This window comes from Triticum dicoccoides, chromosome 4A (assembly GCF_002162155.2).
Source record: "Triticum dicoccoides isolate Atlit2015 ecotype Zavitan chromosome 4A, WEW_v2.0, whole genome shotgun sequence".
Taxonomy (NCBI): domain Eukaryota; kingdom Viridiplantae; phylum Streptophyta; class Magnoliopsida; order Poales; family Poaceae; genus Triticum; species Triticum dicoccoides.
In genome coordinates this window covers 751,514,597-751,528,797 of record NC_041386.1, presented here as the reverse complement: position 1 = coordinate 751,528,797, position 14,201 = coordinate 751,514,597, and the positions used below count along the sequence as shown (strand labels likewise).

Genomic DNA, 14,201 nt, shown 5'->3' with positions numbered 1-14,201 from the left:
CTTGTGTCATCTCCATGCCCTCTTCTTGTGTCGTCTCCATGCCCTCTTCTTGTGTTGTCTCCATGGCCACTCCTTCTGTCATCTCCATGCCCTCTTCTTGTGTCTTTTCCAAGGCCACTCCTTGTGTCGTCTCCATGCCCTCTTCTTGTGTCGTCTCCATGGCCACTTCTTGTGTCGTCTCCATGGCCACTTCTTGTGTCGTCTCCATGGCCACTTCTTCTGTCTTTTCCATGGCCACTTTTTGTGTCTTCTCCATGCCCTCTTCTTGTGTCTTTTCCATGGCCACCTTTTGTGCCATTACGCTCAATGGACGAGCATTAAGAAGCTTCAGTGAGTTTGATATCTCTCTCAGCTTGTCGCTGATCTTTGGAGTGTTCATATGAGTTTTGACTGGAGTCTTCTCGACAAAGGCATCTGGGAGTGACGATTAATTGTCAATTAGGTGTACACCAAAACAAGGTTTGCCAAGAAAATATTACCAAGACTAGTGTTATACCAGGAATGTTTGGAGAGCAGGTTTCGCCCAAGTCAATGGTACACGAACTCGCCGCATCCAGACCTGACGACGAATAGTCCTGTATAAAAATAATAATAATAAAAGGTTAATGTTTATTTACGATAAACAGAGCTACTAAAACAAAAGCAGTTCAGGTATCCTTCATGTGCACAGGGGCTAGGGCTATGTACCTCTTCCTCCATACCACTTGAGACCACCTTCTGTACTTCAGATGATGCGGTATCCAGAGCATCGCTTGTTTTATCAAGTCCCTGCAATATTGCGTCCAACATACGGCAGCCATTACTAACAATGGTTCTTAATCTACCTAGTGACGACACTATACTACCAGAAAGAAACCAAAGTACCTCATCTGTAGATTGGGCATCGATTGCCACACCCCTTGAGACCACCTTCTGTACTTCAGATGGCACAGTATCTAAAGCATCGCTTGTTTTATCCAATCCCTGCATATTGTGTCCAGCATATGGCAATCATCATTATTAACAAGGCTATCATCTACCTAGTGACACTATACTACCGGAAAGAAACCAATGTACCTAGTGACACTATATTACTGAAAAGAAACAAATGTACCTCATCTGTTGATGGAGCATCGATTTCCATGCCCTGTGACGATTGTACCTCCTGTAGAATGATGCAGCGGAAACAATTTAAATTAAGTAACTGATAACCAAACAATCATGCACAAGTGCGATCCGTGTAACTAACCTCGACTTCTGTTGCTGCTGGTGCAATGACTGCTGCCTCTTCCTACAAATTTCATAGATTGGAAATGATTAGTTAGAAACATTAGAATGGCAACTTCAACACCTGCATATTACTCTGCTTGCAACATTGCAATAAGTTATTTACCTTTGATGAATTGGTGCTTGGGCATAACAAGGTACTGTACATGTACAGAAGACACAAGTTATTTATGAAAGGAAAAATTGGACAAGAAGTTTCCTCGAGTTAATGAATGGTGTGGTACCTTCCACTCGTTGCAGTAGGTTTAGCATCCTTTTGCTTCGTTTTGATAGAAGCAGAAAGCGAGCTTTCAGTTTTCTTTGCTGAGCGCATCATCACTTGAGACCTTTTATACAGAATAAATAAAAACACATGATTTTAGTCAGGGGCCAAGCTCGAATCCATCACCAGCCTTTTTTACAGGATTTATTAACGAACGGTGTAGTACCTTCCACTCATTGCAGGTTTGGCATCCTTTTGCTTCATTTTGGTTGGAGGAGAGACCGTGCTTTCAGGTTTTTTTGCTGAAAGCGTGATTGGTTGAGACCTTGCAAGAAATCAAAAACAAAAGTCAGTGACCACGATGTTAGTCAATTGCCAAGCTCAAAATGATCACCGGCCTTATGCAATGAATGGTGTGGTACCTTCCACTCATTGTGGGTGTAGCAGCCTTTTGGGTAATTTTGATAGGAGTAGGGAGCGAGTTTTCAGATTTTTTTGCCGAATGCATGGTTGGTTGAGACCTTGTAACAAATCAAAAACAAAAGTTAGTAACCACGATGTTAGTCAAGTGTCAAGCTCGAATCCATTCTCGGCCAGGTTAGAATGGTACCTCTTATTGGCAATGGGAGTTCGAGCTGCTTTTACTGCGCTCATGTTCCATTGGGGCCGATCCTGCTGCTTCTCTACCACAGGATTCGGTTGGTGTGTAGAAGAAAGAATTGGCCTTGAGGAGCTTTTAGCAACTGCTGGCAAGTTAACATCTGCCCTTTTGAAACTTGTAACACTCGTGGATCTGCGGCATTGCTCGTTAGCCGCTTGAGTGGCCACTTGACTCGAGCGAGCGGCCAGGCTGAGAGTAGAAACCGCATCTTGGCAGGAAACTTCTTCCTGCATCAACCATGAAGCGTATTAATATTAATTCCAATAGGTAGGTAAGCAAGTAAAGCATAAAAGGGTACAGGCATAGCAAACAGTCACAAGTAATGGTAGCTTAATACATTTTGGACTTACTAGCACCTATGAATTTATCAGATCTGAATGTACAAAGATTGCACCCTAAACCCAAAACCCCTACTGGCCAAGAAGGTGTTGTTATATAAATCAACTAAAATTATGATGCCCAGCTTTATTTTTCTAGCAACTTTTGAACACTTTGCCATACATACATACATATTGAGCTCTGCATGGTTGGTAGTCAAGGAACAAAAGTATTGCGACCTAACAAGGAGTAATAAAGTTCAATCAACCTCTTCATCTAACTAATCTCAGCTTCTGGGAGTGCTTACAAAGAGCTAGAACTTGCGTTCCAGTAACAGGCTGACATACATACAGATTTACAACATGCAAACACTACTTATCCTCTTCCAATGAACAAAACAACGCCACGCAAGATGAAGATGGTGAGCATAGCTTACCAAGCAGGCGATCACCACGGCCCCGCTCGTCTTGCACAAAGAGTCCTGCAGGATACGAGTAACTTTGCTCTGCCTGTACGGCACGAAGCTCTGGTTGCTGTTGAGCGCTTGCACGACATTCATCAAGGTGTACATGGACTTGTTGCCGCTGCTCGACAGAGCGGCCGCTCCACCGCCGGTCTTCTGCTTGGGGTCCATATAGTCTGACAAACAAGAATCAAACATAAATAAGGTGGATGTCACATACTGGTAGAAAAGGGTCAGCGAGCCAGTGCTGTGCTCGACAAGGTGCACGCAGGAGAGGATCGCAACACAAACCTGAGAGGCTGAGGAAGTTGATCTTGGCCACAGTACGCTGTTTGCCGTCCTGGTCAGAGGTAGATATGTGAATGATGAGGCCTTGGTGCCCTCTGGCCGGTAGCTGGGTGGAAGAAGCTTTAGCGGGTTGCGGCTGGGTAGAAAAGGGTTTAGTGGGTTGCTGCTGGGTAGAAGAAGCTTTGGTGGGCTGCTGCTTGTCTTGGTTCTCATCGAAACAACCCAGCTGCGCGAAATCCTCGATCGACTTGACATGAACCTGCAAAGGAAAGACAATATTAATAAATCACAACTCTACTAGATTGTTAAGTTGGGTGGGATGTAAAAGCAAATCTTCTTCTAAGTGTATTTTGTTAGTACTCTCTGCTTGAAACAATTTAAAAAGAGGCTGCATTGCATTGTGACTTGTGAGAGCAGAGTTTATATGACCTTGGAGAGGCCCTTGAGGTGGGTCTTGCCCTGTGCGTCCTCCAGCACCAGCACCTCCTGCTCCTTGGGCTCCAGCAGATCCAAGACGTGGGTGTCCTGCACCACCTGGTACGACGACACCCTGACGGCGCCGCCGATGGACTCCGCGAAGCCGAGGATCTCCTCCATGGCGATGGTTACCAGGCCCGGCTGCTCCTGCGACCCCTGAGACAGAGACAGACAGATAGCAGGAAGAATGTTGAGACATTCGAAATTACAGATGCGTGCATACTGTGGGTGTGTCTCTGAAATTCGAAATCGTAGGGCGCCTTGTGTGCGTAGTACCTTGAAGAGGTGGTCCTTGGCGGCGGCGGCGCCGCAGGCCACGACGCAGGCGCTGCTGCCGGCGGTTGTGTGGGTGTGGTTGTGCAGGTGGTGGGCGAGGATGGGGTGCAGCTCGTGGAGGAAGACCTGGTGGTTGTCCTCGTCCTGCAGGTAGCACCAGTCCAGCCTGTGCTCCTCCTTGCGCTGGCCGGCGGCGGCGACGGCCCTCCTGCACGCCACGCGCGAGGAGAGGAGGTGAGGTGAGGGGGAAAAAAAGTCGAGTTGTTGGATCCATCTTTCTTTTCAGTCGGGAAGGAATTAATGGCAGATTGAAAATTGGAGCAGCGCGAGGAAGGAGCCCTTGAATTACCCTTGCGACGAAGAGGAAGAGGACGTGGTGGACGGAGCTGCGGGGGTGAAGGAGAGGGTCGCGCCGGCGCCGGGCCCGGAGGCGCGCGGGCGGCGGCCCCGCGCGGCGGCGACCTGGAACAGCGACGTCCCCGCGGAAGGAGCTGGCGCCGCCGTCGTGGTGGCGGCAGAAGAAGGGGGGTAGATCCTGGCGACGACCCTGACGGCGCCGTCTCCCGCTCCGGGCAGCGCCGGCGCCGCCGATGCCACCGCCTCCACCTCCATGGAAACCGGATCTGCGGCGCTCACCAGCAGCTGCCGCCTCGCCGGGGAGCTCGGGGTGGAGAGAGCGGCGGATGCGGAGCCCCGGGCGGAATCAATGGCGAATCTTTCTTCTCTTCTTGTAGAGAGAGAGAGAGAGAGAGCCGTTGTAGATGGGGATGGGGAATTCGAAATGGCGGATGGGGATGGAGACGGGGAGCACATCCGTCCACAAGAAAGAAAGAGGACGGAGCGTCGCCACCCGGGCCGGGCCGGGCCGGACCTCCATGTCCAGCCCAGTAAAACACTAGCCCATCCCGGCCCAGCCCATTAGAAACACAACAGGCCACAAGCCCAGTAAAACACTAGCCCATCCCGGCCCAGCCCATTAGAAACGCAGGCTACAATACAAGCCCACCCCACCAGGCGTACGACCCACCCCCACCTCGCCAGATTCCTCCCCCCTTCCTCGGCCGCCGCCGACGACGACGACGACGATGGATCCGGTGGAGGAGTCCCCGACGGTGGTGATGGGCTTGTACGGGGGCCCGGCGCGCCGCGTGGAGAGCGGGGCGTCGGAGACGATGCTGCAGTGGGCGCTGCTCCAGCCGGCGTCGCACCGCCCCAACGCGTTCGCGCGGCAGGGCGTGCCGGCCTTCCCCATGGACGCGTGCGGCCGGCGCATCTCCCTCCACCAGCAGCCGTCCTCCTTCCGGGGGGCCTCCGGGGTCACGGGCGCCGTGGTGTGGGACAGCGCCGTCGTGCTCGCCAAGTTCCTCGAGCACGCGGCCGACGCGGGGCTGCTCTCCGTGCGCGGGGCGCGCGCCGTGGACCTCGGCGCCGGCTGCGGGCTCGTGTCCGCCGTCGCGGCGCTGCTCGGCGCGCGCGTCCTGGCCACCGACCTGCCCGACCGCGTGCGGCTGCTGCGCAAGAACCTCGAGGAGAACGTCGGAGATGGCGGGTCGGCGGCGGTGGCGGAGCTGGTGTGGGGCGACGGGTACGAGCTGGACCCGGAGCTGCTGCTCTGGCTGGAGCCGGAGCCGCCGGAGCTGGTGCTGGGGTCCGACGTGGTGTACAGCGAGGAGGCCGTGGGCGACCTGCTGGCGACGCTCTGCCAGATCGCCGGGCCGCGCACCACCGTGCTGCTCGCCGGCGAGCTCCGCAACGGTGAGCGATCCGATCCCGTCCAATCCGATGATCAAACGATGCATTGCTGCTGATTGCTGAATGAATGAGTGAGTGAATGAATGAATGAATGAACTCGCAGACGTGGTGGTGGAGTGCTTCCTGGATGCGGCCATGGCGGAGTTCGAGGTCGGGTGCGTGGAGCAGGAGCAGTGGCACCCCGACTTCCGCACCAACCGCGTCGCCATCTTCATCCTCATCAAGAAGAAGGAGAAGGAGAAGAAGAAGGTCTCATCGCCATAGCTGCTCAACAGTCTCAATTGTTGTAACTTTATGAGTACCTATGTACTGATACTGATATTGATACTGATGAAGCTCTCGGTGGGGTGGTACACATCCAATCAATCATTTTAGATAACAGTAGATGGAATTTCCCCAAAAATATGTGGGAAATTTGGCTATCCTTGTGCGAATCTAATGTTTTTACATTCCGTGGCGCAATGTTTTCTTTAATTTGTTCGAAATAGGCCCCTCCAAAGTTTTGCCAATTCCACATACTCTGTGTGTGTGTGTGTCTGTATGCGCGCGCGTCGGTGTTTTTTAGGCACGGTCAAAGAAAACCTCGGAATTATCAACATACACCCAATTTTGCATTTGTCTACCAACTAGTTATCCCCTTCTCGTCTTTTCTTTCTTTTCGTGCAAGAAAGAAAGATGCTCATCTTTCACCAACTGAGGCCAGCCTTCCTGGCCATTCTTTCCACGGTTCCCCTCTGTTGATGACCTCTCAATCGTCGGTGGTGAGAAGGTTCGCCCGATGTCGCGCGTGTGGACCCGTGTAGTTGTAGCTTTTAGAGCTAACTAGATCATGATCGGCGCGCGTTGCGGCGCCCATCCATTTTGACAATAGAATGGTTGGCATTTTTGTAAATGTATGAAGATGTAGAATTGAATTAGCATAATCTGCTCCACATATTTGTTTCAAATGGAAGAGTTAAATTTAAAAGTGTGCGTTGCCAATTCAATAAATTTTAAATAACTAGAGTAAATTTGTGTACTAAGGAGTACACTCACCACAGAAAAACAAGGGTCGCGCTAACTGCCACACGTGTGGCAGGAAGGGAGACGCACCACACGTCTCTAATGTAAACAGATTGTCACGTCATCGCATGCATGCATGCAGGAATCTTTTTGGATTTTCAGTTTTTAAAATGTTTTATCTCTTAAACGAAAAATCCGATTGAAAATCCGTTTTCACCATTAAATCCCTCGTGATGAGATTTTCGAAACTAGATCTCATGTTGATATGTTTTGATGAAAAAAAAATTTGGATTAAAAGTTGCCATGTCTATTGCATATGAATTGCCATGATGTTTACACTGAAGTTGTCATGATATGTTTCAGCTATTTTCTTCTACATTTAAAAGTAAATTTTGACATTTATAAAACAGGGAATTAAGAAACTAGACTTGCCATGAACCATAAACTAAAATTGCCATGATACATGCACGTAAAATTGCCATGGTTCATACAAAAAATAATTTTCATGGTCAAAGTATTGGAGTTGCCATCATCAAAATACTAAAATTGTCATGATCTACAAACTAAAATTGCCACATGGCAACTTTAGTTTAAGCCCTATGACAACTGCAGTGTAAACATCGTGGCAACTTCTGGCAAAAAAAAAATTCGTCGAAACATGTCAACATGGGGTCTAGTTTTGAAGATCTCGTCGAGACGGATTTAATGGTGAAAACGGATTTTTAGTTCGCTTTTTTATTTAGAAGATACAACATTTTTAAGCCGAAAACCAAAAAAAATTCTGCTGATGTCATCTATTCATACGTGGCAAAATGAATGATGATGGAGGCGTGTGGGCGATGTGCAAACGCCCACACGTGTGGGCGTTAACATTTCCGAAAAACAAAGATTTAACAAAGAGAACAGCTACATGCCAAACTGCACGCCAAGTTTTTACAGGATTTCCTTCCCTGTTGTGTCCTGGTACTCCTTACCGCCTCACATGGACTCATCTATAGGTAGCTGTTCAGTTGGGAGGGCTTCTAGCACAAGGCAGTTGTCTCCTGTCCGAACACTTCTTTTCTATTGTAACTGCCTGATTTAAAGCTATCAAGTTTAGTTCACTTGAAGAATGGAAAACTTTCAAGTTCAGAGGAAAATCGAGGAACTATTAGCACAACCACAAAACCTGATTCGCAACATGACATAAGAATCCAAATTGCTAATCCCAAGTTCCCAACATCACAATCATATGCCAACACAGTGTTCCGGTCAACTTTAAAAGTAACCTTGGGAGTGATTCTTACTACAGTAAATTCTATAAATTATGATTGGAGTAAAATGCAGTGAAAATATATTTATTTAACCAACCAAAGATTGGAATTCACACTAATTAGAAAATTTGTAAGATATTTGAGATGGAATTGGGAAGCCGTCAGCCCTGGGACAATGAGTTGATATTTTTACAGTAAAAGATACACATGAAAATTTCTTTAACGACTTATTGAGTGCCAAAATGCATGTTTACTCAAAGGGCAAAGGTTTGTACATATCCATGATACAAGACACTAACGCATTGTTTCCAACAGAGCATACTTTATATTGAGAAAAATGGAGTTTGAAGGCCGAGCTTGGAGAGGAGAAAGTTAAGTAGTGTGGCTCGGGCATTCCATCGAACACCTCGTGTGCATAGGAGGTGAGCTAGAGCACCACAAAGCTCTCCAACGGCCGGCCAGAAAAACAGAGTTGTGGAGTGCTCTGCTCGCGGGCGAGGGGTATATATAGGTAACTCATTGGTCCCGGTTCGTGGCACGAGCCGGGACTAAAGGCCGCCCTTTGGTCCCGATTCAAGCAACCAACCGGTACTAATGGTGGTGGCCCAGGAGCAAGGACCATTGGTCCCGGTTCGTCCCACCAACCGGGACCAAAGTGTCCAAGCGAACCGGGACCAATGCCCCCACGAGGCCCGGCAGGCCCCCTGGCCTCACAAACCGGAACCAATGGCCCCATGGGTCCCGGTTCATGACTGAACCGGGATGGGCTTATCTGGCCCGAACGTATACCCTGTTTTCTACTAGTGTATTGTATGTCTATGATATGTGAGAATAGTGTATGTTTAATATGATGTGATGAAACTATTGTATAGAGCCTGTTTAAATACATCACAAATACGTACATGGTGCAAATCTGTGAAAGAAGAAATATTAGCAGTAGCGCTGGGAAATACTTACAAGTGGCGCTGGCTTAGCAGCGGCGCGTCATATGAACAAGCGCTATAGATACTTATCAGTAGCGCTTGACAGGGAAGCGCTACTCCTAACAATACTTACCAGTAGCGCTACCCATACCAGCGCTACTACCAGGGTTTAGCTGTAGCGCGATAGCAGTAACGCTTGGCCCAGCGCTACTGCTATGCATATTTCAAGTGCTACTACTAGGGTTTTCCCTAGTAGTGCCCTGATCTCCTCCTCCACAACTTCCACAATGACCACATCTCCAATCATATCAAGTTCAATCTCGACCCTGCTGAGAACAATTACATCGAGTGGCGCAGTTTCTTCACATGTGTTCTTACGCAGTATCACTTCCAGGATCACATCGAGCGCCACCCTCCTCCTCATACCGACACCGCCTGTCTTGCCGTGGATCAACAGCTGGTCCTCTGGATCCTCTTCACCCTTGCGGACTCCATCCTCGAGCTGATCATGGGCGGCGTCGTCGACGCCTACACCACCTGGCAGCGCATCCGGGACTACTTCCTGGCCAACCAGGGCGCCCAGTACCTCCACCTCACGCGCCAGTACTGCAACTTGAAGCAGGGCGACTGATACGTCTCCAACGTATCTATAATTTTTTATTGTTCCATGCTATTATATTATCTGTTTTGGATGTTAATGGGCTTTAATATGCTCTTTTATATTATTTTTGGGACAAACCTATTAACTGGAGGCCAGTGCCAAAACGGAGTCCAAACGGAATGAAACCTTTGCGATGATCTTTCTTGGACCGAAAGCAAACTAGAAGACTTGGAGTTGAAGTCAGAAACGCCACGAGGCGTCCACGAGGCAGGAGGGCGCGCCCAGGGGGGTAGGCGCGCCCCCACCCTCGTGGGCCCCTCGTAGCTACATCGACGTACTTCTTTCGTCTATATATACTCTTATACCCTAGAAACATCAGGGGGAGCCACGAAACCACTTTTCCACCGCCGCAACCTTCTGTACCCGTGAGACCCCATCTTGGGGCCTTTTCCGGTGATCTGCCGGAGGGGGAATCAATCACGGAGGGCTTCTACATCAACACCATTGCCTCTTCGATGAAGCGTGAGTAGTTTACCACAAACCTTCAGGTCCATAGTTATTAGCTAGATGGCTTCTTCTCTCTCTTTGATTCTCAATACAAAGTTCTCCTCGATGTTCTTGGAGAGCTATTCGATGTAATACTCTTTTGCGGTGTGTTTGCCGAGATCCGATGAATTGTGGATTTATGAACAAGATTATCTATGAATATTATTTGGTTCTTCTCTGAATTCTTATATGCATGATTTGATATCTTTGCAAGTCTCTTTGAATTATCGGTTTAGTTTGGCCTACTAGATTGATCTTTCTTGCAATGGGAGAAGTGCTTAGCTACATTGATCTTTCTTGCAATGGGAGAAGTGCTTAGCTTTGTGTTCAATCTCAAAGCATGCGAGCGGGGGGTGGTGGCCTCACTCTCGCTGACCCTCCCTCCTCACTGATGCTGCCTGACCCCTGACAAAGAGGCCCAGCCCGGGCAGGTGTTCTCATTGCCGTTTCAACGAAAAACGCCAAAACTTTCTGCATTCTCCCTAGAATCGATTCCAGAAAATGCACTATGAAGCAAGACAAGCCGAAAGCTACGATATCGGCGATTCTGCACCCTCCTGCAAAAGAAAATGGTTCGTTTTCAGCCTCGCCCTTGTTTCCGGTCGCTATTACAATGAAACTGCCACATCAGGCACACATCTCTCATCTCCTCGAAGCTATCTCCCAGCCGCCGCCTATCTCACCCCACCCGCCGCCCTCTCCTCTCATCTCTCCTTCCTGATCCAAGGGCCTCCCGTGCCGCCGTGCTCCAAGACCTCCGCGAGCAGCAGCAACTTCCCGACCAGATCCCCGTCGGCAGCCATGGGCCATGTTGTCATCATAGCAGCGGTGAAGCCCTCGACCGCGAGAGCAGCGACGGCCGGCTAGTCATCGCCTGGGGCTCTGGGCCTCCGTGGCAGCCAGCACCATGCCTCCGTCGGATGAGAATGGGTCACCATCCTCCCATAGAGCCTCGCTAACCGTCTCCTCCTGCATCATCCTTGTTGGTGGTGAGCTTCGTCCTTGCTGCGCCCTTCCACGGCCTGGTCCATCTTCACCAACCTCGCTTCCCCGAGCTTCCTCATGCACCGCCCCCCTGCATCAAAATCTGATTCGTAGTGCATTCAGGGGTGATGCAGCCATTTCACAAGAAGAGAAGGTGAAATTGGAGTTGTATGTTGTCGATGTCGTTGATGATCACAAGATGAAGATCACTGCAATGCGCTTGAAGATGGATGCAATGCGCTTGAAGATTCAGAAGATTAGAAAATATACCATTGATAATGAGGCTTGGTATCATTATGTCGTTGGATCAATTGTTATCCTAGTTGCGATCTTCATCGCATTTGTTGTGATGAGGGTAAGTTTTCTCTGGTGTTTTGCTTAACAAATGCATACTTAGCTTATTTTCTTCCTAAATGGCATAATTACCTAAGCTAGATAAAAAATGAGCTATACTTACGTAAGTTGGCTCAAAAATGGCATCATCACCTATGTTAGCACAAAAATTACCTATACTTACCTTATTTTCCTCCAAATTGACATAATAAGCTAAGTTGGCTAAAAAATGGCATAATTACGTATGTTAGCTCTAAAATGACACAAATAAGGAATAAGAAGAAGAAAAACAAGAAAGAGGAGAAAAAGAAAGAATAGAAGAAAAAAGAGAAGAAAAATAAAGAATAAAAGAAGAAGAATGAGAATGAGGAGGAAAGGGACAAAAAGATAGAAGAGAAGAAGAAAGATGAGAAAAGAAGAAGAAGAAGAAAATTCTTCTTCTTCTTCTAGTCTTCTCTTCTTCTTCTTTCTTCTTCTAGTCTTCTAGTCTTCTTCTTCTTCTTCTTCTTCTTCTTCTTCTTCTTCTTCTTCTTCTTCTTCTTCTAGTCTTCTTCTTCTTCTTCTTCTTCTTTTTCTTCTTCTTCTAGTCTTCTTCTTCTTCTAACTTTCTTACTCCCATTTTTGCAGGTTTGATTCACTTCATGGAAGTAGCATTGATGGATGCTAGTGTTTAGTTCTTGTTTTCATTTGTATTGATGAACAATGTGAAACTATGCATGTATATATGGATGAACTTCGTGAAACTATGTATGCATTGGATCTTTTAATACCCTATGCGTTATGTTGCATTGATGGACTGCTTTTTGTTTGATACATGGGTTATGTTTGGTGTTGAAACTATATATATCATATATATCTTTTGAAAATGCAGGGATATAACAGAAAACAGAAAAAACAGCAACAATACAGGCACTTTGCCGTCCACTGCCGACGGCAAAGGGACCTTTGCCGTCCACCACCGATGGCAAAGGGACCTTTGCCGTCCGCCATCGACGGTAAAGAAGCCACGTGGCAGCAACCTGTGTAACCTAGGAGCTGACCCATTTGGTCAGTTTGCCGTCCATGGTAGACAACAAACGACGGGGTCTGCTGACGTCACAAAGCAGATGGCAAAGGGCCGTGCAGCTTTGCCGTCAGCTGACGGACGACAAAGGCTGTCGTTAGCCACCTAACGTGGCTAACGCATGGTTGTCGTCCATGTTCTTTGCCGCCCGCCACTGATGGTAAAGGTCCTTTGTCGTCTGCTTTGCGGAAGCAGATGTCAAAGAACCTGTTTACCGTCGCTCTCTTTGCCGGTCAGGTTTGCCGTCGATGGCGGACAACAAAGGGCTTTGTCGTCCGCTTTTGGTGCCTTTGCCGTCTGCCATGACAGACGGCAAATAAACTGATTCCTGTTGTTGGGGAACGTTGCAGAAAATTAAAAAATTTCCTACGGTTTCACCAAGATCCATCTATGAGTTCATCTAAGCAACGAGTCATAGGAGAGAGATTGCATCTACATACCACTTGTAGATCGCGTGCGGAAGCGTTCAAGAGAACGGTGATGATGGAGTCGTACTCGCCGTGATCTAAATCACCGATGACCAAGTGCCGAACGGACAGCACCTCCGCGTTCAACACACGTACGGAGCGGATGACGTCTCCTCCTTTTTGATCCAGCAAGGGGGAAGGAGAGGTTGATGAAGATCCAGCAGCACAACGGCATGGTGGTGGATGCTGCAGGACTCCGGCAGGGCTTCGCCAAGCTGCTGCGGGAGGAGGACGAGGTGTAGCAGGGGGAGGGAGGCGCCAAGACACAGGGTCCGGCTGCCCTCCCCCTGCCCTCCTTTATATAGGCCCCCAGGGGGGGCGGCGGCCAGGAGGGTGGAGTGCCCCCCAAGGCAAGTGCCCCCCCCACCTAGGGTTTCCAACCCTAGGCGCAGGAGGGGCCTAGGGGGGGGGGCGCACCGGCCCACTAGGGGCTGGTTCCCCTCCCACTTCAGCCCACGGGGACCTCCGGGATAGGTGGCCCCACCCGGTGGACCCCCGGGACCCTTCCGGTGGTCCCGGTACAATACCGGGTGACCCCGAAACTTTCCCGATGGCCGAAACAGCACTTCCTATATATAATTCTTTACCTCCGGACCATTCCGGAAGTCCTCGTGATGTCCAGGATCTCATCCGGGACTCCGAACAACATTCGGTTTGCTGCATACTCATATTCATACAACCCTAGCGTCACCGAACCTTAAGTGTGTAGACCCTACAAGTTCGGGAGACATGCAGACATGACCGAGACGGCTCTCCGGTTAATAACCAACAGCGGGATCTGGATACGACATACTCCTCGATGATCTCATTGGATGAACCACGATGTCGAGGATTCAAGCAACCCCGTATACTATTCCTTTTGTCAGACGGTATGTTACTTGCCCGAGATTCGATCGTCGGTATCCCAATACCTCGTTCAATCTCGTTACCGGCAAGTCACTTTACTCGTACCATAATGCATGATTCCGTGACCAGACACTTGGTCACTTTGAGCTCATTATGATGATGCAATACCGAGTGGGTCCAGTGATACCTCTCCGTTATACGGAGTGACAAATCCCAGTCTCGATCCGTGTTAACCCAACAGACACTTTCGGAGATACCTGTAGTGCACCTTTATAGTCACCCAGTTACATTGTGACGTTTGGTACACCCAAAGCACTCCTATGGTATCCGGGAGTTACACGATCTCATGGTCTAAGGAAGAGATACTTGACATAGGAAAAGCTCTAGCAAAACGAACTACACGATCTTGTGCTAAGCTTAGGATTGGGTCTTGTCCATCACATCATTCTCCTAATGATGTGATCCCGTTGTCAACGACAT

General features: G+C 48.8%; 2 protein-coding genes across 3 annotated transcripts in view; one reads left to right on the top strand and one right to left on the bottom strand.

The window, feature by feature from the left end:
• LOC119288463 (kinesin-like protein KIN-10B) overlaps positions 1-4,833 on the bottom strand; it is a 6,765-nt gene extending 1,932 nt beyond the window's left edge. Inside the window, exons 1-16 of one of the 2 annotated variants that reach the window (XM_037568081.1) lie at positions 4,301-4,833; positions 3,952-4,159; positions 3,628-3,831; positions 3,202-3,457; positions 2,884-3,086; positions 2,079-2,356; positions 1,891-1,989; positions 1,695-1,793; positions 1,491-1,592; positions 1,373-1,406; positions 1,229-1,270; positions 1,094-1,144; positions 865-963; positions 688-768; positions 497-575; positions 9-414 (exon numbers count right to left, since the gene is read on the bottom strand). In XM_037568081.1, the coding sequence (XP_037423978.1) occupies positions 9-414; positions 497-575; positions 688-768; positions 865-963; positions 1,094-1,144; positions 1,229-1,270; positions 1,373-1,406; positions 1,491-1,592; positions 1,695-1,793; positions 1,891-1,989; positions 2,079-2,356; positions 2,884-3,086; positions 3,202-3,457; positions 3,628-3,831; positions 3,952-4,159; positions 4,301-4,764 (2,705 nt within the window). In that variant the 5' untranslated portion in view covers positions 4,765-4,833. The remainder of the gene's footprint in view (positions 1-8; positions 415-496; positions 576-687; positions 769-864; positions 964-1,093; positions 1,145-1,228; positions 1,271-1,372; positions 1,407-1,490; positions 1,593-1,694; positions 1,794-1,890; positions 1,990-2,078; positions 2,357-2,883; positions 3,087-3,201; positions 3,458-3,627; positions 3,832-3,951; positions 4,160-4,300) is intronic. The other variant, XM_037568078.1, reaches the window with a different exon arrangement.
• Positions 4,834-4,983: 150 nt separating this feature from the next.
• LOC119288464 (protein-lysine methyltransferase METTL21D-like) lies at positions 4,984-6,155 on the top strand. The gene is made up of 2 exons (XM_037568082.1): positions 4,984-5,706; positions 5,807-6,155. The coding sequence occupies exons 1-2, from the start codon at positions 5,037-5,039 to the stop codon at positions 5,965-5,967; spliced, it is 831 nt and encodes a 276-aa protein (XP_037423979.1). The 5' UTR covers positions 4,984-5,036; the 3' UTR covers positions 5,968-6,155.
• Positions 6,156-14,201: the final 8,046 nt, after the last annotated feature.